Source organism: Mustela erminea, chromosome 8 (genome assembly GCF_009829155.1).
Source record: "Mustela erminea isolate mMusErm1 chromosome 8, mMusErm1.Pri, whole genome shotgun sequence".
NCBI lineage: Eukaryota > Metazoa > Chordata > Mammalia > Carnivora > Mustelidae > Mustela > Mustela erminea.
In genome coordinates, this window is record NC_045621.1 from 39,689,077 (window position 1) to 39,710,782 (window position 21,706).

A 21,706-nucleotide genomic window follows, 5' to 3' on the forward strand; every position below is an offset into this window, starting at 1 on the left:
CGTATTTGTTGAACTCCTTCGCCCAGTAGACTTGAAAAGACAGTTTCGGGACGGTGCCCTTGTGCCAGTGCTCCGAGGCTACCCAGCTGCTCTTCACACAGGGGCCTGCTGTGTTCTAAGGCTGCTGCTGTCCTCCCTGAGCCCTCAGGACAACCTGGGAAAAGGGGCTGGGGAACGTGGGATCCCGCCCCCTCCTCCCCTGCCTGGCTGTGGCCCTGGGCAAGGCCCTTCCTCTTCGGGCTCCAGGAGCTCCAAGCGGCTAGGAGGAAGGGGCCTGTCCCTTCCTGCAGGGACACTGTGAGAGGGCCTTCCCGGGGCCCTCCTTAAGCAGACAGACGGCGGCTAGGACAAGCTGCCTCCTTTCCCCTCAAACCATGTGGCCCGGCATCCCCTCATGGGAGCTGACAGCTCAGAGGGGACGTCAGACTTCTTCCCTCCTCGAATGCAGGCTGGCCACATCGTCACCCTCAGGTCCTCCCTCACCGGTAGCTCCTTCGCTGCTGAAAACATGTGCAGGGTCATCTTTTGGAGACTTAAAAACAGCCATCAGAAAGCGTTACCTCCTCACCCTCCCTTCTGAGGAACTCTCACCTCTTCCACTAAGGGCCGAATTGAGAGTCACCGGCATTTGACGGCCTCCCTCCTCAATCTTTAGTTTCCCAAATCAAGCTCCCCAGCTCCACAGCCATGGCGCCATGCGTCTGCTTGCCGAATGTAGGGCCCCCTGCAGCTTTCCTGTGTTCTCCACAGCGGTCCTGCCCCAGGCAACCACTCCTGGACCTCATTCCTCCCCTCATCCCTCTCTCCCCCTCCCCCCACCAGCTACCGTGCTCCTTCCCTCTTGCCCTCCTGGGCCCGTGGACAGTCTCACCCAGTCCCAGAGCCTCGCCTCACTTGTATCTCAGACTCTGGCATGACCTTCCCTTTCCTGCTGCCTCTGGCTGCTGCTCACAAGCCATCGGTCCCTCCAGCTTTCATCCTAACTGTGCCCTACCTCGGCCCTGCGCCCCTTCACTGTGTTCTGCATGCCCATCCCTGGGCATGCTCCCCAGAGAAGTGCGGGTGCTGGAGGCTGGTACCCCAGCCCCGCCTGCCATCCCCCACAGCACAGCCCTCCTCCCTCTGCCCTTGGTTCCTGCTTTTCTTGATTTGTTTTCCTTCCACATCTTTACTCGTTCATCCCTTTGACATAAAGTAGTTCCCTTCTCCCTTGCCACTTCTTGGAACTGATCTGGCCTCGAGGTCACCAGGCCTGTTTGCCAGTCAGCTGTGGGATTCAGAGCCAAACCTCTTTCCTTTTTGCCCTGTAAGCTTCCCTCGCCCAGAAAGGGATAGAAAGCCCTCCCAGGGCTGCGGGAGACTTTCAGGGGTTCCAGTCCAGACTGCTTCCCTCATGCGGTCTGTCACCAGGTGCTTTGTGAACGTCCCTCCCTTGCCATGCACAGGCAGAATTCGGCCGTAGCAGCTCCAAAAAGATTAGTAAGAGAGCAAAGAAACCAGCGAATGGCTCTATCTGGGGAGTCTTACCCCTCTGGGGTGGGGGGTCAGTAAATAACCACGCTGCGGTCTTGTGAGTAGAGTGCGTCATCGAGACCCGAGACCAGGGGTGGGGAAGCCAGAAGGGCTGTTGCTTCTCAGGCACTGCGTTTGGGGATGGATGCAGTCAAGCTCTTTTCTCAGGCAGAGCTCAAAACTGTCAAGAACTCCTGGTGGCAAGTGTTAGGGGTCAGGCATATACACGTGAGGGCTGTGCGGCCAAGCAGAACAGGGCCCGGTGGCAGGGACCCAGCCCTCCCAACTCCCACATGTCCCCATCCTGGGAATCTGTACAGATTTATAGAACATACGCTCTGTGCCAGCTTCGGGCAACCACCCAACCTCGTGCTGGGACCAGGGTAGACAGCACTGGGATGGGGAGGAAGGTGCGGCGATGATCAGAGGCAGTCACAGCAGTGGGAGTGAAATGCTAGAAGGGGATGCCCAGGGAGCACCGAGGGTTCGTGCCTCATGCTGCCTCCCCGGAGGAAGAAGAGAGGAGAGGGGAGGAGAGAAGAGGGAAGGAGAGGGGAAGGGAGGAGAGGAGAGGGGGCCCAGCGCACCAGCGAAGAGAGCCGCAGTGCAATGAGACAGAGCAAGAGAGAGCTGCCTGAAGCCAGCATGGCTGGATGATGAGGAGTGGAGGTTGGGGAGAAGGGAGAGGCAATCCGGGCACATGACAAAATGCCTAGTAAACCTCATTCTTCCAAGGAGATGGGCTATCCCAAGGATGGTGGTAGTCAGTCGCTGAAGGGCTTCAGGCAGGAGAGGGACATGAGCAGGTTTGCTTCGAGAAAGAATGCCCGCTTTGGGTGTAAAGAAGTAAACAGCAGGGTGAGACTAGGAGTGGGGAGGCCAGTTGGTCAGAGCTCGAGGCCTGACCATGGTGGTGGCATTGGGGCTGGAGGGCAGCGGGGGCCTCCAGGAACCTCGCTGTGTGTTCTGTCCACATCCTGGGGTCGGGGCACCCAGACAGGCACATTCGTGATACACGCAATAACAGTGTTTTTCAGGGAGGCCAGGAGATTGTATATCGTACCTCTATTTTTCAGATAAATCGGTTGAAATTCAGAGAGATTTAAAATCGTGTCTGCAGTCCCACAGCTAGTGAGGGGCAGAGCGGGAACTACAGGCCTGCGACTGACCACTAGCCTCTCCCCTCCACATGGCCTGACCCGTGCGCATTGGACTAAGGAGGGAAGCGGGATGCGTAGAGCAAAACAGCAGGAGAGGTGACGAGCAGGAGCCTCAGCCTGGGACACCCCCGGGGCTTCTTGGCCGCAGACACCACCCCCCCCCCAGGCCCCTCATTAACAAAACAGAGCTGCAGTCTCCCAGACCAGCGGAGGAACATTCTGTCCAGTTCCTCCAACAACGACAGTCGAGAATGGGCAGCCTTCCTCGAAAAGGACAGCTGTCCCAACCCATTGCCCGACCCCCACCAGGCAGAGCACCTTCTCCCAGACCTCGCCTTTCCCACTGGGACCCAAGTCCAGGGATCAGTGAACAGTAAGGGCCACAGCCTGGAGCTTCTGTCATCCTGAGGTGCATTAGCCTCCTGGAATAAAAACCTCAACTGGAATCGTCCCCTAGCATTTCATAGATATTTATACTTTTTTCTTTAAGTAACATTAACACACTTGGGGAAACACCATTCTGGACCAAAGTCGTCTTTGCTGTGTGAGGAGGTGTGTGCTTGTGAGGAGGTTGTCTGTGGCCTTTACCTGCCGTCTGCCCGAGCGGGCGAGGGACTCCTACAGCTCCGGACTTGCTCTGCTCCTCCCTGGGATGAGAAGCCTCTCACCCGCCCTGCTCTCCCCGGCCCCCTGCCCAGCTCCTCCCCGCCAGCACCTGCAAGCCCAGAGCCCAAGCAGGTGGGATGCCGGGAATGAGTGCTGATGGGCTCACATCCTGGCATGGCCCCCAGATGGCTGTCACAGACACCCCACACACACCCCCAAGACCTCCAGAGTTGTGGGCCCCTGGTGACTCTGGGCTCCGGATGCTGGGCAGATGCCAGGACCGGGACTGAGGCCCCACCTCCAAGGGCTTGGCTTGCTGTTCTGGAAGGGGATCCTGGCTGGTGGCCATTCCTGAGCCCCCGTGTAGAGCAGTTGTCAGGCAGTCACTGACTTCCAGCCTCCTCGCCCTCCCCCAGCGAGTGGGGCACTGTGATCTCATGCCTGTGCCATGGCAGGTGGAGGAGATGGGCTCTGGCCAGGTCAGGTACCCAGATGCAGGAGCGGGGCCCTCCATCCCCACCACCCGGCCTCTGACGCGTGACGTTTGCTGTCAGGGGCGCATCCTAACGACCCAGCCGCTTGGCTCGGGGCCTCTACAGTCAGCGCAGGCCCCCAACAGGGGAAGGAAATTGGGGTGAAGGCGTGTTTGCTGACAAGTCAGCTGTTCAGGCTCCTCTTCTAATCGCCCTGCCTTTCCCCCTTTGGCTGAGGAGAAAAACACGGAATGGGACCCCAGAGACCCCTGGACCTTGGGCCACAGGACTGCAGTTTCTAAACCAAGGCTCTTTCCTGCCCACAAGTCTGGGTTTTAAGCAGCTCCTGCCACGTCCCAGGTCCTGCAGAAGAAAGAGGTTGGGGGGCCCCCTTCTGGCCCATCCATGGAACTGACCCCTGAGGGGAAACCTGTTGAGCCTGGTGAAGGGGGCCTTTGCCGGCCTCAGATGCCCTCCTGTCTCACCCCAATGCCGCCCAGCCCACTTCTCCCTCTGCAGTACCTGGCCCCGCTTTTGACAGTGAATCCTGAACTCAGGGGAATCTGGGGGCTAGTCGCTTGGCATTTCCTTGGCCTTCCTGTTCACTTGACTGGGGACCCTGCTCCAACCGCGCTCCGCCCCTCCCAGCACCCCCGCCCCAGGACTGAACTGCCACGGTGCTCCAAGCCCCGTTTCCTCCCGCTCACAGTTTGCGTGTTCTCTCTACCCACTCCTCTCCCCCTTGCTGGCAGAAGAAGGATTCTAAGGACAGGTTGTGGAGAAATGGTCCCCGCAGCTATCCTAGAACACTAATGAGCCGTGGCAACACCCAGAGAGTCAGCCTTATTGCTACGCCACCTCCCAGTTCAGTGACATTGATGCTTTTCTGGGATGAATGCTTGATATCTGCAAACTGTCTTGGAGAGAGTTCCACAGGAGAGAGTTCTCACCTCCTGCCCCGCTGTCCTGAGGGAGGGACTGAGACACTCAGGGAGAAATGGAGCCCCCAGGAAGCACCAAGAGACCTGCCCAAGGTCAGCTTCTGCATCTCAAGCTTCAACAGACTTTCTTCTGAAGGTTAACCAGAGCATACTGGCTTTTCTCCCACGGACTTCAGGTGCTTGTGGGAATGTACTGGAGGTCCAGGGAGGACAAGTAATGGAGAAGCAGCCTGACTGGAGTCTGTTGTCACTGCCTAGGGCTCTGGGTATCAGCCCCACCTTCCCCATCCCTTCCTTCCTGTTCTCGACTTTACTTGAGAACCTGAGATGAGGCGGCAGAGCGCCTGCAGGAACTGGGAGCAGGAGCGCAGCTCCACCCTGGGGTGGGGGGCACCCCACCATTCAGTTCCTTTGACCCCAGGAGTAGGAGTTGCGTGCAGGGACAGGCTGGAATGCCACAGCCCAGCCCACTGCTCTGGCAGGCCCAGCACTGCCTCACCTGCAGTCTGACGGCAGCCCTGCTATGGGGCCATGCTGCCCCCTGCTGGCAACACTGGCAAAACACAGCGCAGGGTCAGTCCCAAGGTTATCTAGGTGTTCCCTCCTGGCCCAAGCTTGCACCTGGGCTGGAGACTTTGGGGCCCCAAGGAACAGACCATAGACACCCTGCCCACAAGCATTCTTGGACTGCAGGGGGAGGCAGGTCTCGAACCGCCTGGCACACAGTAACGTTCATTGAGTGGACAGACATGAACGAAGGTACACATCTGAATCATTCTGATGATGACCAAGAACAGACATTAAACCAAACCAGGCATTTATTGAGTAGGAGCTGAGAATCCTGTTGGGTTGACAAGACCAAAATATGAAGAGTCCAGCAGCGGTAGTCTGAGACACAGGTGACTGCGAAACAGCCTGGCTCTTGTTGCCTGGGGACGAGTTGGCAGTAGGGCCCCAGGGGGGAGATGGGCGAGCCTTCAGCCTGGGCCTTCAGGAAGGCAAGGGAAAGGCAGGAAAGGGGGATCAGTGGCAGGAATGAAACTCATAGGGCATCTTGGGGAGTCCCCCCACCCCCGCCACCACGGCTGGCCATTTGGCGTGACAGTGCAGAGAGAGAAAGTATATCCTATGTCGTGAGGCCGACAGGAGGCCCTTATAACCTGTGATGTTCGTACTGGTCTCCAGGACCGCCCTGTGGGCTGGGGCTGCCCTCCGACTATACGTTTGAGAGAAAGGAGGGTCAGGAGAGGTCTCAGAGTCGTGCCTGTTCCTACAGCAAGAACACGGAGCCAGGATTCAGACCTCCACTTAGGAAACAGTGGCCGGTTCCGGTGCCTGAACCCCGGGTTTCTCAGCAGGAAGGGCTGTGCACAAGGACAGACTGTGGGGCAGGGAGGCAGAATGGTCACTGCAGTGACTATGAGCACACAGTAGGGGATAAAGAAACTCCCCATCCACGGTCTGACCCTTGCCATCCTCTGCCCAAACTCTATCCAGTCCGAAGTCAGCCCCGCAGATGAGGGGCTAGAGTCCAGGCTCGGGCTGGCCTTCTCCCAAGGCCCTAACCTGGCCCCGGGCCCTCCATGCTACCACCAGAGGGCCATTCTCACAGCCCTTGTCCCTCATAGAGAGGGCTTCAGGGAAAGACAGATGTGTTCTCGGGACAGCTTGGCAGACCAGATCCTCACTTCTACTGTGGGAAAGGGGCTCTGTCAGCTCCCTCTCCCCTCCCCTGCCCCCGTCACAGGCTGCATTTCTCTCCAAGAGCTCAGCGAGGTTGCAAGGCTAACCCTAAAGCGACACGCACACCTCCAGAAAAAGGCAGTTTATCCCCCAGCTACTTGTCGCCAGGGCCACGGAAGCTCACTCCCTGACCTCTTCTGGCTCCGTGAGAGAAGCACGGGCTTGATGTGCTGCTTGGGGTCCAGAATAAAGGCTGGGGAGAGTGGTCCCTGAACTGGGCAAGGCTGGCCCCATACAGCCCCTTTCCAGCCGCTTCTGCTCTCCTGCTGTGAGTGCTCTGCTCACTCTCCCACCAGAGCCCTGGGTCGGGGAAGCAGCACGTGGCCGCCTGCCCCAGGTTTGAGGGGTGGGGGTGCTGACCTCAGGGCTATGCGATCCAGCTTCCCCGTTTTCCTGACTCCTCTATCTTGGCACACACACACACACACACACACACACACACACACACACACACACGTCGGTCCCTGCCCTTCTCCCTGGGTCCTGGGTGTGCCTTTGTCTCTTCACCGGGTATATCTGTCCCTGCTTCTTGATTCTAATTACGCTCAAGGATAGCAGCAAGTGTTCAAACCTAAGTGGTTAACTCTCTGGGATTTGAACCCCTCGACAGCACATTGATGTCGCCCCAGGATGCCAGATTCCTCTTGCTGTCTGTGATCCTCCTGTTCATCCTCAGAAACCCTCCTCTCCCCAGGGAAAGAAGGGAGCCCTGGGTCTGCTGACCACCTTCTTTGCACCCCCAGGAAGCGTGCTGATGCTGGGCCTGGGCATCTTGTTTTCTCACCCCTGGGGCGCCCCTGAGTGTCCTGGGAGGCGAGTTGTTCAGCAGACAGCTTTATCCAGCACCTTCTCTTTGTGAGGCAGGGCGCTGGGGTACCAGGCACAGGGCCACAGCAGGAAAGAAGACAGATGCCATCCCACCCAGACTCATGGGGGAGGTGGTGCGCAAGCTCAAATGTCAGAAGGGAAGAGCGCTACTGATGATTAGCGCCAAGAGGGGCACGAGCAGGGGTACGAGACTGGGTGGAAGGAGGGCGTCTCTGACACAAGAGAGCCAGTCTGCAGCTAGTTTGGGAAAGAATGGGCAGCGGCAGCCCCTGACACCTGCTCCACACCTCCCCACCCCCCGCAGGCTCGTAGAGGAGTTTATGCTCCTGGCCAACATGGCCGTGGCCCACAAGACGCACCGCACCTTCCCTGAGCGTGCCCTCCTGCGCCGGCACCCTCCGCCCCAGACCAAGATGCTCAATGACCTTGTGGAATTCTGCGAGCAGTTGGGGCTGCCCATGGACTTCAGCTCTGCAGGGGCCCTCAATGTGAGTGCCGGGAGTGCGAGGGAGGGGAAGGCCCTGGGGAGAGACCTCCAAGTCACAGATGCCCTGGCCATGGGCCACACTCCCCACCAGGACCAGGCCGAGGGAAGCCGCTCAACACTCCGTCATGGGCAGGGATCCTGCGGCCGGGGCTGGGCTGGGCAGGGCTGGGCTTGGGCCCAGAAACTTTCCACAGGGGGCTGGGAGGATTGGAAGCCCAAGAATGTTTTTTATAGTAAGTGCTGTGAAGTGCTCCCTTTCTGGAACTAAGCCTTATGGGGCTCAGGCCTGACCTTTGATCCCACAGAAGGGTGGCTGTTCCGCTCTGGGTTTTTAAGTCTGGGGTGGGCAGAGAAGTAACTTAGGTCAGACAGCGGAAACCAGTCTCTCCATGTAGCCAACAAAACATGGAAGAGCTGACATCGGAGCCACGGCCCAGCGTGGGATGCAGGGTGGAGGCTGCTGGCCTCCACACCCCACCATGGCCCTCTGAGCGGGATCAAGCCCTCAGCTTACCCTTCCACCCCCAGAGCTGGGTCTCAGGTGGTTAGAGGGTGACAGGGTCCCCAGAGCCTGGCCCAGCTTGACTGCCTATCACACGGTTTGCTTCTAGAAAAGTCTGACCACAACATTTGGAGATGACAAGTACTCCCTGGCCCGGAAGGAGGTACTCACCAACATGTGTTCCCGGCCCATGCAGGTAAGGAAGGACCTGCCCCCCAAACCTGCCCCTTCTCCCAGGGGCCTCCAGGACCTCCACATGCCAGACAACCTCAGGGGAGGGGTGGGGAGAGTAGCCCCAGGCGTTACCTAGGATAGGTGAGCCCTGAGCTCTGATTATCAGCCTCCTACACAGACTTGCCTGCCTTACCTGTTCAAGGACAGTTTCTGTGGGGCCCTTCAAGGGCCCAGTTTGAGGCCCGCTGCCTCCTGCGCAGGGTCAGGGGCTCCATTCCCTAACTGAAGGCAGGGAGTCATTACAGGGCATACACCAAGCCTTTAGTGTCCAGTCCCTACAGACCAGACCAGCTCAGGGAAGGAACAGGGCCAGTTAGCAACTGAGCTGGATGGGCACCCTGGAGGGGAGAGATTGTCTCCCATCGCAGCCTGCCTGGAGGGAAAGTCATCAACCCCCACCAAGCGCCCACCCTGTGGACCCCGGGCAGAGGAATCTCCCTCTTCCTCACTGGTAGGAGGGAAGTTAGGCGATGGGCCTGTGTCGCAGGCAGTGTGACAGGCTGGCAGGCTGGGCCTAGACAATGAACTTGCTCCGGCAGCCTGTCTCAGGCCCCTGAGTCTGAGCTTCAGCCCCTGCAGACCCAAGCATCTTGGGAAGAAGTCCCCCCCCCCCACCCCCCCACCCCCGTGAGGCCAGCCGGAGCTGCGCATACTAATGGGGCCAGCTCTGGGTTCCATCCTGGCCAGGGGGCAATGACAGACCATTTTTCAGGGGCTCAGTCACTCTGCGGATTCAATCAGTCCACAAGAGCCAGGTCACCTCAGCTGGCCACAGCCAATCTATTTCCTGCCAGGAATGAGCCACTGGGGCCCTTTTGGGTCTGGCTGCCTTTACCCTGTCCCCGGTCACAAGCGTCTCCCCCAACCAAGCACCTTTAAAGCACGCCACACAGAGGGGCAGGTGTGCCTGTGGCGAGGGGACTCGAGGTCACTCTGCGCTCTAGTTGCTCTGAGATGTGGTTACCCCAGGGTCCCAGGAACTGCGTGTTGACTGTGCCAGGCAGGGCCAGGCGGGCTCCTATTCCCTGCCTCCAGCCTCTGGAAGTGTCTGGAACTGTCCACCTCCAAAGTCAAACTAGCTCTGGAGCTCTGTGGAAAGGAGCCCTCCTCTCCTGAGTCACCCAGAGCCTGAAAAAGAGTGGACTTCTGGCCTTTCCTGCCAGTGAGTGACCTCCAAGGCTGGCCTTAATATGGGGAGCTGATGGCAAAGGGTCCTGGAGTGCCTGTAGTGTCCCTAAGAACTGGGACAGGGACGGGGACCAGGCAGTGGCAACAGCAGTTTCCTAAGGAAGCCGCTGAAACAGGACACCTGGAACTTTTCTGTCCCAGGAAAGCCACAGTCCCCACCTGTCCCATCCCGCCCAGTGACACCTTCCCAGCCAGAAAGGGGACCAGGGCCTCTGTGCTGCTCAGCCCAGCTCACATGGGGAACTGGGCCACCACCACCACTGAGAACAACGCCCAGACGTGGCTTGGTGTGGCGGCTGCTCCCACCTCCCCCAGTGACTTGCCCCGGACATGACCCCGGCCCCAGCAGGAGCTGGCAGGGAGGCAGGCTCGGGGAGCTGAGCAGGTCATCACCAGCTGTGCCCTGGATTCCAGGCCCGACACACACAGAGTAAGCAGAGCCGGCTATCCGTTTGGCCAAGCACACAGGCAGCAAGGGAGCAAGGGAACAGACAAGGGTGTGACTTGGGCCTCAGTGAGGAATCTGTCCACTTGCTCCTCGTGGCATCCTGGGGTCGCAGCCCCAAGACCTCCAGGACCACAGGGCAAGTGGCTGCAGGCACTGTGGTCAGGCCACCCACACAGCAGAACCACCATGGCCTGGAACCATTTGCTGGGCCCCTAGAGAAACTTGGCCTCTCTTCGTGTACCCTCGTCCTCACTGCCCCCTGCAGAAAGGCCTCTTGAACTCAGACCTCCGAGTCTTGGTGCCCGGATGGCTTGTCAGGGACAAGGGCTGAGGCTGGCAGCTGGCAAGCCTCTCTCTCCCTTGGCAGACATGTGGCTGCCTGTAGGGGGCCCAGAGGTGTCAGGGTCCCAGCGTGGCCTTCCACAGATCAGGGATGGGGCTGGAGGGCATGAGGTCGGTCACCACCAAAGACTAGGCCTGGACCGGAGGAGCTGGGTGCCCACTGCCCACTTCCCTGTAGGCCCATACCAGGCATCCCAGGCCTTCTGTCCTACGTGCTATTCTGGTCCGGTGGCGGTGGCAGCCTCCGCAACCTCGCAGAGCCCTGTGGCTGTCCTGGCTTCCTCTTGTGCCTCCACAGCGTGTCTGCAGCCCCTTGTCTGGCCAGCCCCAGGCCTCCTTCCCTCCTCCCCTTCCCGTGGAGCTGACCAGAAACCACTCCCTGCTTGTCAAGGGCAGTAACCGCCCCTGAACCAACAGCAGCAGGCTGAGGGGGAGGCTGAGCTCTGCCCCAGCTGCCCTCAGATTTCAGCTCAGGGTCTGCTCCCCCCAGCCCCCACCACCCCACAACCCCCACTGGGCCTGGGGCTCTGAGGGAGGAGGCCATCTGGCATCTCAAGGTTTCTCCCGCACTTCCTGTGCCCACAGAGGTGGGGTGGGCCCCTTGTAGTGCTCTCTGGCCTGTTCTCCGTGCCGCTGCCACAAGGGGTCTGTACAACCCAGGGCAAGACCCGCGTTTGTCTTCAGTCGGGGGTGGTGGTGGGCATGGGCGCCCTGTGGGTCCCCATACAGGGAATGGCCTGCGATCAGCTGCTGGCGGCCTGGCGGCTCCGTGTGCTCCCAAAATCCCTGGGGCCAGCCCGGCTCTCAGACCCCTTCTCCCGCCCCACAGATGGCCCTGTACTTCTGCTCCGGGATGCTGCAGGACCAGACGCAATTCCGGCACTATGCCCTCAACGTGCCGCTCTACACCCACTTTACCTCCCCCATCCGCCGCTTCGCCGACGTCCTGGTGCACCGCCTCCTGGCCGCCGCACTCGGTAAGAGGCATGGCTGGGGAGTCACACAGCCTGTGCCTGCTGGCGGGCTGCCGCGGCTCCGAGTGGACTCCTGGCAGCCAGAAGCCACACTGCATCCCGTGGAAGCCCCAGGGGTTGGTCAGCTGGGCAGTGGGAGAGCCTGGGCCCAGAAACCCCCCACCCCCATGAAAGCTTACTGGGGGTCAGCTGCAGTAGAGCTCATTACAAGTCCTGTGCAAAGCCAGGGGCCCTCACCGTGGCCGCCCACCTTCCCATCCCCCGGAGCCAGGCGGCAGGGGAGGCCAGTGCCACCTCCCCTGCGCAGGGAGCAGTGTGCCACCCCTCACCCAGCTGTGGCCAGCGCATGCACAGCACCCTGCCAGAAGCCCCACAACCGCCCTCTTCCCAGGCTGCGGGGAGCTGCCCGACCTTGAGCCCGAGGCCCTGCAGAAGCAGGCCGACCACTGCAATGACCGCCGCATGGCCTCCAAGCGCGTCCAGGAGCTCAGCACCGGCCTCTTCTTTGCCGTCCTGGTTAAGGTGAGGCCGCCAGCCCAGTGCCCCCCAACCCCAACCCCACCACCCCGTCCTGGGCACCAGTGCACAAGGAGCTCTTACGGAGCTCAGGGGCCTTCGGCAGCCGGGGATGGCCCTGGGGGTGATGCCATGTCCTGTGGCTGAACCTTGGCTAGAGCCCTGCCTTGCAGGAAAGTGGCCCCCTGGAGTCGGAAGCCATGGTGCTCGGTGTCCTGAACCAAGCCTTCGACGTGCTGGTGCTGCGCTACGGCGTGCAGAAGCGCATCTACTGTAACGTGAGTACCCACGGGCCCCTGAGGCCAGGCTTGGGGACCTCCGGGCAGGCAAGGCCAGCTCCAAGATGCTGGGACCCCACCACTTCTGTGCAAAGCCCTCCCTCGCCTCACGGACACACCAAGCTGTGTCCACTGCACACCTGCATGTCCCCCAGCTCTCTGCCAGGGTCCCCTCCGTATTTGCCCGGTGTCTGGTGGGAAGCATGGAGGATAGGAGCATAGGCCGGGGTCCTTGCTGTCATCACTGGCTCTGGAGAATACAAGCCGTGGTGGTGACGCTGGCCATGTGGAGGCAGAGGGCATGCCGTCCCTGAGCTTGCTGCCCTCCACCACCAGCACCAAGCCCACCTGATGGGCTGCACTGGGACACCCCGCTACACCTGCCTGGGATGAGAAATCTGGGCCAGGAGTCAGGCTCAAGGAACAGGCCCCTCCCAGACCAGTGCAGGATGGCAGAGCGCACAAGCTTTGGGGAATTCCTTGTGGGAATGTGAAGGGAGGAAAGATCAGAAAGAATGATCCATGGCCACTCTGGAAGCTCTGTCCCCTGAAGAGACATAAGAGACCACTATTTGCCTTGGGTCCTGCCCTGTGTGGCTGTTTATTCAAGGTTCTTCCCAAGGGTATTTTGTACCCTTGTGGTTAGCGGGTCACCCCCCTGGGCCCTGACTCTGGCTTTGAATTTCCTGAAATGCAGCACACAGAGTGGAGCAAGCATGAAGTTAATACAGTAAATCAGAAGAGACAGAATCGAGTCCCACTGGGGATCTGTCAGGGCTCCAGTTTTCAAGTTCACTGAGCAGAACAGAAGTTCAGGTGTCAGTCGTCAGGCAGGGCTAGGGCTGCAGATAGGCCAGCCCTCAGCCTATGCTAACAGACCCGGTGCCCACAGGGGTCAGCACCCCTCTAGCCTTAAGTGCCCGAGCCCCTGACATTCAGCACTTGGGGCAGTTCTATGCCAGTGGGAGGCAGGCAAAGGCAGGGGGCTGCCTCCAACCAGGGGGGTAGAGGGGGAGGGTTGCAGGGTCAAAGGTTAGGAGGTGGTGCCCAGAGCTTAGAACCTGAGACGCAGGTATGTTGACCCCAGGCACTGCCCCTGCGGTCCTACCACTTCCAAAAGGTGGGCAAGAAGCCGGAGCTCAAACTTGTCTGGGAGCCTGAGGACACGGACCTGGAGCCAGTGCAGCAGGTCAGAACCCCGGGAGTGGGGCAGCCTTTCCAAAAAACCATGGTGTTACCATCTGCCCTCTAGCTCTTCCTGAGCCCTCCTCCCACCCCTCCCCACACCCCAGCACTTAGGCTCCCCTGTGGGATTTCAGGCTCTATGTGTGGAGACCAGCCGAGCTCACCAATATCCCCTCCTTGGAGCCAGAGCTTTCCCGTACGGCCTTCCCTGCCCTGGGCCACTTCCCCCACTCCCCACACCCCACCCCACCATGGGGACAGACAAGGGGCTCTGCCTACCCCTCTAAAGCAGAGTTTTAACTTTGGGGATCCTTTTGGGAATCTAATGAAAACTGTGGATCTCATACCCAAGAAGTTGCATACAGTGGTTTTCACCCACTGCACGCTCTAAAGGCCAGCCCTAGACCCCAGTTCCTTGTTCCCAGAGCCGAGGCACTCACTGTGACCAGACAACACACCCAGCCATGTCTGGCTCTCTGACTTCTCTCCAGGGCCATGGCCTCAGTACTTGCTTGCAGACAGACAGACAGAGGCCCAGAGGGGAGGGTGAGTGGACCTGGGGCCCAGCTAAGAGGACAGTGGCAGGGCTGGGCCCCAGCCACAAGCTCTTGCCCCTCCCACCCCCCCCCACCCCTCACCCCCTGTCCAGCTCCCCATGACGCACTTGTGTCACCAAGCTGGGCTCTGCTCTGCCACAGGTCGTCACCATCTTCAGCCTGGTCGAGGTGGTACTGCAGGCCGAGACCACTGCCCTCAAGTACAGCGCTGTCCTCAAGCGGCCAGGCACTGAGGGCCTCCTGGGCCGGCAGGATGGGGAGCAGCCAGATGCCGGTGTCGCTGGTGACCTGCAGGCCTGAGGCCTCCTGCGCAGCCCACACCCACCCACACACCCCTGCCCCACCCGCCGGCTTTTAGGAATAGGACCTTTCGACACCAAAGGGGATTTTTAATTTGGTTTTTAACAACTCAGGGCTTTGTTTTTATTTCCTCATTCTATTTTATTTTTGCAGCTCAGTTTTTAAACAAACTGGAGGGGAGAGGGTGGGGCTGGATGGAAGGTTGAGGCCTGGCTCATGCTTTCTGGGAGCAGAACGGGACCCGGTCCTCCTGGGAAGGCCAGCCCCCCCTTCTGCCAGGCCACCCACTGCCTTCCCCTGCCCAGGAAACCGGGGACTTTCAGCAAATCAGTGTCATGGAATAAAATCAAGTGTGAATTGCTGTCTGGTGTGTGGGGCACTATGGGGAGGCCTAGACAGCAGGGTGCCCCTTGGACCCAGGACAAGGGACCTGGCTCAGGCTGCACCCCTCGCAGCTGAGCTGGGGTCACCACCCTCCAGAACCTTCCTGTCAGTTCCAGGATGATTCACAGAGCTGGCCACATGTCAGACCGATGCCTGTGCCTCGTTCTGGCTGATTAGAAATGTAATTAGTATGCAAGACAGCAAAGCTCACCCATCACCCTGCTGAAAGTGACTGTCTGCCCCGCCCCCACCAGCTCCTCTGCCTGCTGGCCTCAGGAGGGACGGCAGGGGTCCTGCGACACTCCCTCCCTCAGGTCCCAGGCCAGAGCTCTGAGTAGCCCAGTCCACAGGCCTGGGTTCAAGCTGGTGGCTCACCCTCCAGTGCCAGTCCTGTACCCTGGCGGCCCTGAGGAGCAGGGGACAGAGGGACTTGGGTCTGCCAGAGACGAGGAAGGCCCTCATCCTGACCTTCCCAGCCAAGGAGGGGCAGGGGGGTGCCTGGTGGCCCTAACTTGGTCTTGTCACCTGCCTGGCATCATCCTGAGCACCCCCCAGTTGCATCACCCCTGGGGACCTGGGGACAGAGATGAAGGGCCCCTGGGCTGTGCTCTCTCCCCAGCTGGCCTGACCCTGGCCTGCATTCCTTCCCCGCCCAGCTAGGAAACCACAGGCTGGCTTCCCAAAGGACTGCCGGAAACCCGGTAGAAACCAGACCTTGGCCCTTGTTCCTCCATGCCGTTTCCTTGGGGGTCAGTATTAACAAGCCCATTTGATCGGGTTGCAATGAATGCTCTTCAAAGAAAAATTCAGTACAGTACCTCTTAGGAGGGCCTCGCGGGCTCTGGAGGACAGATGGCATGGCTGCCTCTGTCCCGCACAGGAAGCCCTGGGCCAGGTGTCAGAAGGGAAGGAGGACACGCCACCATCCTGCCTTCCATTCCTTTCTCTTCCAACACCTTACCCAGTCTTCCAAGTGTTCATCTCACCACCCCCAAGATATCCCTGAGGCCACCACCCCTCTCTGTTCCTGTCCCAGAGCCTTCTCCTGCAACCAGGGACCTGAAGGGAAGATAGGTACGAGGGTCTGGTGGTTTCGTGTTTGGATGAGAAGATTTCTGAGTGTTTCCTGTCCTAGGCAACCCAACAGAGCCCAAGGGCAAGACACCTCAACCTTGTCCCCATGCCCTCATACTGCCCTACCCTCTGAGGAAGGGCACTGGTGTTCTGCACTGAGGCTGTCCCCTGCCGGCCTCCCGCAGAGCCTGGGGGTAGAGGGTGGAGCAGAGCCCCCGTGGAGTGACACCCATCAGGGAGGCTGTGGGTCAGAGCCCCTGGGCTCCCTCTTGAGCAACATGGACTCAGAATGGACCCCGGTCCTTACGGCCCAGGCACCCCCTGAGCCCTGGTGAGGCCCAGCAAACTTGGTCAGCATGGCACAACTTGGCCGCCAGGACTTGCTTGGGCAGAGGTGGGTGTCACCCTGAGCCACGCTAGAGCCAGGGGGGCCATGGCCACCCAGCCCACCCCTGCTTCATTTGACAGAAGTGTAAACTGTGCCCAGATAGGAGCCAGGAAGGCTCTGTCTTCCTCAAGGGGCCATGTCAGGTCGCCATGGTGGAGGGAGCAGAGATGCAAATAGCATCACAGCGGGACAGGCTCTAGCAAAGTCCTGAGGCTGGAGAGTGTATTCCCAGCCCTGAAGATGCAGCAGCCAGAAGACCATGCATGGGCCCCACCGGGGTGAAGGAACTGAGGCTCGAAGCTGCTTGCCTAACCAGGAACTGTGAAGGTCAAGGTCAGAGTGCTAAGAGGACACACAAGAAGATGCTGGAAAGGTAGATCCCACAGCCCCTCTGAGAGGGCCAGAGAGTTGGCACTCTTGTCTGATGGCCATGCAGAGCCACTGAAGGTTTCTAACCAAGGCTGTGCTGGGAAGGCCTCTGTTCCCTCCCTCCTTTACTTAGCAGGGAGCAGGGAGTGGCTGCAAAGCTCTATTCGTGGGGCTGCTGTCCGAAGGAGGAGCGGGGTCACTAGTGCGAGAGGCGGTGGTGATGGCATGAAGGTGAAGCAGGAGGGGGTGTCCTGTGGGGCCAGAGCCTTAGGGAGCAGCCTTGTGGCTGTTTGCAAGCCCGGGCCCTGAGGCCCAGTGCTGTCGGGAGGGTGGGGGGGCAGGCCAAGCACAGGTGCAGAGTGATGGAGGAAAGCCCTCAGGGCTTTCCTTGCCCCCGGGGGGTAGACCTGGGAACAGATGAACAGATGAGGGGCGCAAGCCAGCATCTCCAGACTCCATGCTGAGAATAGACCCCCTGCACAGAGGCAGGGGCGGGGAGTGGAGGGTGTGGGGTGTGGAGGGTGTGGGGTACAGCACCAGGGGTGGTTGGGGAAACCCAGGCAGGCCTTGAGGTTCGGGGAGAGTGGTGCTCAGGCGGCATGTCCTCCCGCCTGACCCCCGGGAAGGGTCAGCCTGGGAAGGCTCAGGACTGAAAATCTGGGATCAGGAAGATGAGAAGGGTGGGATGCGAGGAGCCTGGGAAGGAGGAGCCAGAGAGAGAGGGGTCCTGAGGCTTCAGGAGGACTCCTGTCTTTTGATTATGTAGGAAAGAAACCCAGTGCAAAGTGGCTCTGGGAAGAAGGGAAGGCTGGACAGAACTACCAGAGGAGGGCAGGAAAGGCCATGTTGGGGAGACAGGGAGGCACCACACCTCCAAGTCACCTGGGGTGGCCCTGTGCCCTTCTCTGTTTCTGCTTCATTTTCTCCTGGTGTAGATCACTTCCCCCATGGTGACCTTCTGGAAGTGTCTACCTTCTGTATCTTGCAGCCCACCCTCCCAGCTCTAAGACCCCAGGAAAGAGTGGGGCGGTTGCCCAGCCCTGGCCCATCAGAGAGCTGTCATGGTACCTTGAGTGGGAGCTCCTGTGGTCCCTGGCAGTTGGGAGGGATGGGCAAGAACCTGGGGACCAGGTCCCAGGAAGAGGCTATGTCTCCTCCCCCGAGGAGACATAGCAGCAGACGCCTGCTGTAGCTACCACGAGTGCAGAGCAGTGATGCCACAGGACAGGAGCCCAGGCTAGAGGGGCTGTGACAATCCAGGTGAGATGAGGGCCTGAGAGAGGGAGCGGATCCAAGATGGGACAGAGCTGGCATGGACAGGTGCTGGAGGCACAGGCAAGAATGGCTCCCACCAGAGGAGGCAAAGAGGAGCGCCCTAGGGGACAACGGGGGATGGACGGGGCAGATGAGGGGTGGGGACAGCAGAGGCCAGAGTTCAGACTCCTTCTGGGGACAAGAGAGCCTCAGATGCCGCTACTGGGAATTGAGAGCATGAGGCAGAGTCGTGCGGTGGGTTCCCACAGTGGGTGGGAAGCAGAACTCACAGCGGCCTAGACGGGGCAACAGCCTCCGGTAACGAAAATGTGTTATGTACACACAATGAAATATGGTCCAGCTATGAGAAGGGACATTCTGCCAGTTGTGGCAGCGTGGATGCACCTGGAGGCTGTTCTGCTGAGTGAAACGGGCCCGGCTTGAGACAAACACCGCATGTCCTCGCCTACATGTGGAGTCTACGAGAATCAAACACATAAAAGCAGAGGAGAAGGCTGACTTCCACGGCCAAGGCAGGGAGGAAGAATGGGGAGATGTTGGGGATGAAGTTTCAGTTGTAAGATAAATTAGTCTGGGGATCTCCTACTACACAACACGGTGGTGTAGTTAACAACACGGTGCTGTGGACTGGAAAGCTGCAGAGCAGGTCCATCTTCAGCGCACTCACCACAGAAAGAATGTGATCGCTCTGAGGTGACGGATAATGTTAACGAGCTTTACAGTGGTGATCACTGCACAGTGTATCCATATATCAAATCATCAAGTTGTACGTCTTAGATATATACAATTACGATTTGTCCGTTATACCTCAATGAAACTGCTAAATAAACATAAATACAATAAATACAAACGGAGTCTCTGTGCCTCCCCCTTAAATCTCGACGGGCTTGGTGGCCGCTAAGAAGCAGAAATGTGGTGGAAGTGACCCTGGGCCAGTTTCGAGACCCAGGCCTTAAGGAACTGGCAGCTTCTACTCCCTGGCTCTTGGAATCCAGCTGCCATGTTGTGAGGAAGCTCAAGCGACTCCATAGAGAAGCCCACATGGAAGGAAGCCAGCTCCTTAGCCCTGTGATGGAGCCATCTTGGAAGCGGTCCCAACCAGCCGAAGCCCCGTTGATCAGACACACACTGTCCCCTCCAAGCCCTGCCCAGATTGCAGATCTGTGATCCAATAAATGTGTGAGGTTGTTTGGGGCTGATTCTAGATAACCAAGAACAGAAGATCAGTAGAATGTGTCAATAGATAGAGCTTATGATGGGAAAATGAAGAAATGATTTAGAAACAGTGATAAATAACCAACAGAAAGCCAAAAGAGGAAAGTAGTTGCCTCAGAGATGGAAAAATGCAGGGAGGGAGACAGGGAACCGCTGTTTGTTGTTGGTTTTTTAACCTCACCTTACAGAGCATTTTGGTAATTTAAATTATATTCGTGTATAACTTGGATAAGAATAAAAACCCAAACAACTCCCCGCCACCAACGCTAAAATCTTTTTTCTTAGCAGGAATGGATCTACAGTTGGTTTAAAAGGCTTTTTGTACATTCAGCAACAGGGATAGTAAACAGTCCATCATTCCAGTAAGTAAGATAAAATTCCTGCTGACAGGTGGCCTCATATTCCCAGTGAGTTCCAATGCTGCCTAAGGCCTTTTACTTAGAGACTCAGGTGGCAGTCTGAGTGGGGACAGGCCCCACTGGTTGTCTCAGTGGAGCCCCTAGGGCCTGTGCTGGCTCCCCATCTGAGCCAAGGCAGCTGGAGTGGGGGGGAGAATGGGGGGACAGAACCACAGGTAAGGCTATGGGCCTCCCCATGCAATGTGACTCTGCACGAGAGCTGAACTTCAGGCCCCCGCTGAGCACTGACTACAGAGTCCCAGTTCATGAACACAGTCACAGATTTCAGGGTCAATGAAGGTGAGAGGGATATTGAAGCAGATGAAAGAGGCTAGCCCTGACGAAGAGAAGGAGAAAGCTGCCTTTCACAACAATAAAGATGATTCTGGAGATGGGGGTTGGGGAAAGAGTACATGAAGTACTTGGAATGATGAGTTTGAATTTGCACATAACTGAGTCAGGCGACATATTCAAAACCTTCCTGCAAGATCATCTTTTTGAACCTTCTCTCTTTATGAGTTTTTATCGTTTGGTGGTGCTTTTTTTTTTTTTTAAATATATAAAAGCAATTTTAGAGGGGGCAAGTCCCATTTTAATAATTTATTTTACTTAAAGTTGTTTTACTCAAACAGTTTCATGAATTGTGTTGTGTTCTTTAATGTTCATAAATTGTTCATTGCTCAGTTCTGGAAAGCGTTGAGCCAAATATTGAAGAAGTTACAGAAATGGAAGCGCAAGACAGAATGTGAAGCAAAATGTCTCCTTGAGGAGATTTTCACCTTCATAGATTTTCAAACCAAGCTGCTGTTGAAATAAGACAGTCCTCCTGGTTCTTAGGATAGAAAAATCAGAGCTAAAGTACTGAATGCAGTTCCGGGAGTAAGCTTTCGTTCCCTCACCTTGTACATCCGTGACCAAAGCCCCTGTCAGCCTTGGAGGTATCAATCCCGCATGATCCAAAGCAGAATGACCTTGAGCCATGGCTCCAGCAACAGCTTGGCCCTGTGGCAGCTCCCACTAGGCAGAGTGGGGAGGCTGGGCCTCTGCCCACAATGCCAGCCCATTCCTGCACCCCCACCTGGGACAGGCTGAGCCCCTAGGAACTAAATGGGGGAGGGGTATGGTGGTGTTTCTCGCCCTGCTGGTGGATGGTCCCCATTTCTGCACTCCCTGAATATGTATGACCCAAGTTCCCCTGTGGAGGGGCAGTGCCTAGATGTTCCTCCCACACAGGTAGATGGAATGGCCCAGAAGGAGGCCTTGCCCACACAGACCTTAATTACAAATACTTGCTTTCTAGGAAAAAGCCACTCTGTCTGACATTCGGCCGACTGGCTTTCAAACACTCTCTACTTTTAATTTTTATTTTTTTCAGTTAGTTTTATGTTCAAGATCTGCCTTTATTCAGAAGTTTTCCCTCCCCCTCCAGAACTGCGTCTGTCTCACAGCCCTGTGCTCACAGCCCTGGGATGCCGTTACTATTCTTTTTCCCATTTCACAGATGAGGAAATCGAGGCTTGGGAGAGGTTAAGTACCAAAGGACCATTATAAGTGGTGGAGAGAGAGCCCAGGCCCCAGCATGCTTTTTGGTCTTTGGCAACCTGGGGGTCCGTAATGTGATTAATTCTGCATCCGTTGAACACCTTTTTGTTACCATCCTCTGTGAAGAAACCATCCAGTAGGAGAAGCCAGAGCGGGGGGAGGCAGACTGGAGAGGGGCTGGCAGACAATGACTGTCACAGAAGAGGGATTTGGAGTGTGGCTGTTGTGAGGGGCATTGCAGGGAGGGAGCCAGCAGGGAGGGCAGGCACCAAGGAGAGGGTGGATCCCTCGGGCCAAAGTACAGAAAGTCACATGGTGTGCCAACATCCTTCCTCCACTGTGTTCGCCATCTTTCCTCTGCCAGTGACTCCTCACCCGCCCCTGCCTAGGCGTCCCACTCCCCACCCCACAAGCACCTCCTCTTCATGTCCCTCCAGCTGCACCCACCCCCAGGCACAGCCCAGCCCCAATCTGTCAATGGGCATTACATGCAGGCTTCTGTCCTGCCCAAATCCACCACCCCCTCCCCCTGCCAATACTTCCTGCTCCTCTCCAAGAGGGTCTGACTCTGCTCAGGGGAACCCCCATTCTTTCCCTGGGACAGTGTCCAGGAACAGAATTCAGTTTATGTATCACCCCCCCCCCCTTCTAGACAGGAAGCCCCTCACTGGTTGGGTCTGATGGACTCAGCTAGTCCTCCAGCATGATTTACATATGGTGGGTGCTCAGGAGACTTTCACTGTATAAAATTGTCCCCTTTAAACAACGCGTAGCTGCCCAGCTTCTG

At 58.0% G+C, this 21,706-nt stretch overlaps 1 protein-coding gene across 5 annotated transcripts in view; it reads left to right on the plus strand.

The window, feature by feature from the left end:
* DIS3L2 (DIS3 like 3'-5' exoribonuclease 2) overlaps positions 1–14,635 on the plus strand; it is a 365,245-nt gene extending 350,610 nt beyond the window's left edge. For all 5 annotated transcript variants that reach the window (XM_032355174.1, XM_032355177.1, XM_032355175.1 and 2 more), the window contains 7 exons: positions 7,568–7,751; positions 8,362–8,448; positions 11,294–11,441; positions 11,830–11,960; positions 12,128–12,232; positions 13,320–13,421; positions 14,116–14,635. In XM_032355174.1, coding sequence (XP_032211065.1) covers positions 7,568–7,751; positions 8,362–8,448; positions 11,294–11,441; positions 11,830–11,960; positions 12,128–12,232; positions 13,320–13,421; positions 14,116–14,274 — 916 coding nt within the window. In that variant the 3' untranslated portion in view covers positions 14,275–14,635. The remainder of the gene's footprint in view (positions 1–7,567; positions 7,752–8,361; positions 8,449–11,293; positions 11,442–11,829; positions 11,961–12,127; positions 12,233–13,319; positions 13,422–14,115) is intronic.
* Positions 14,636–21,706: the final 7,071 nt, after the last annotated feature.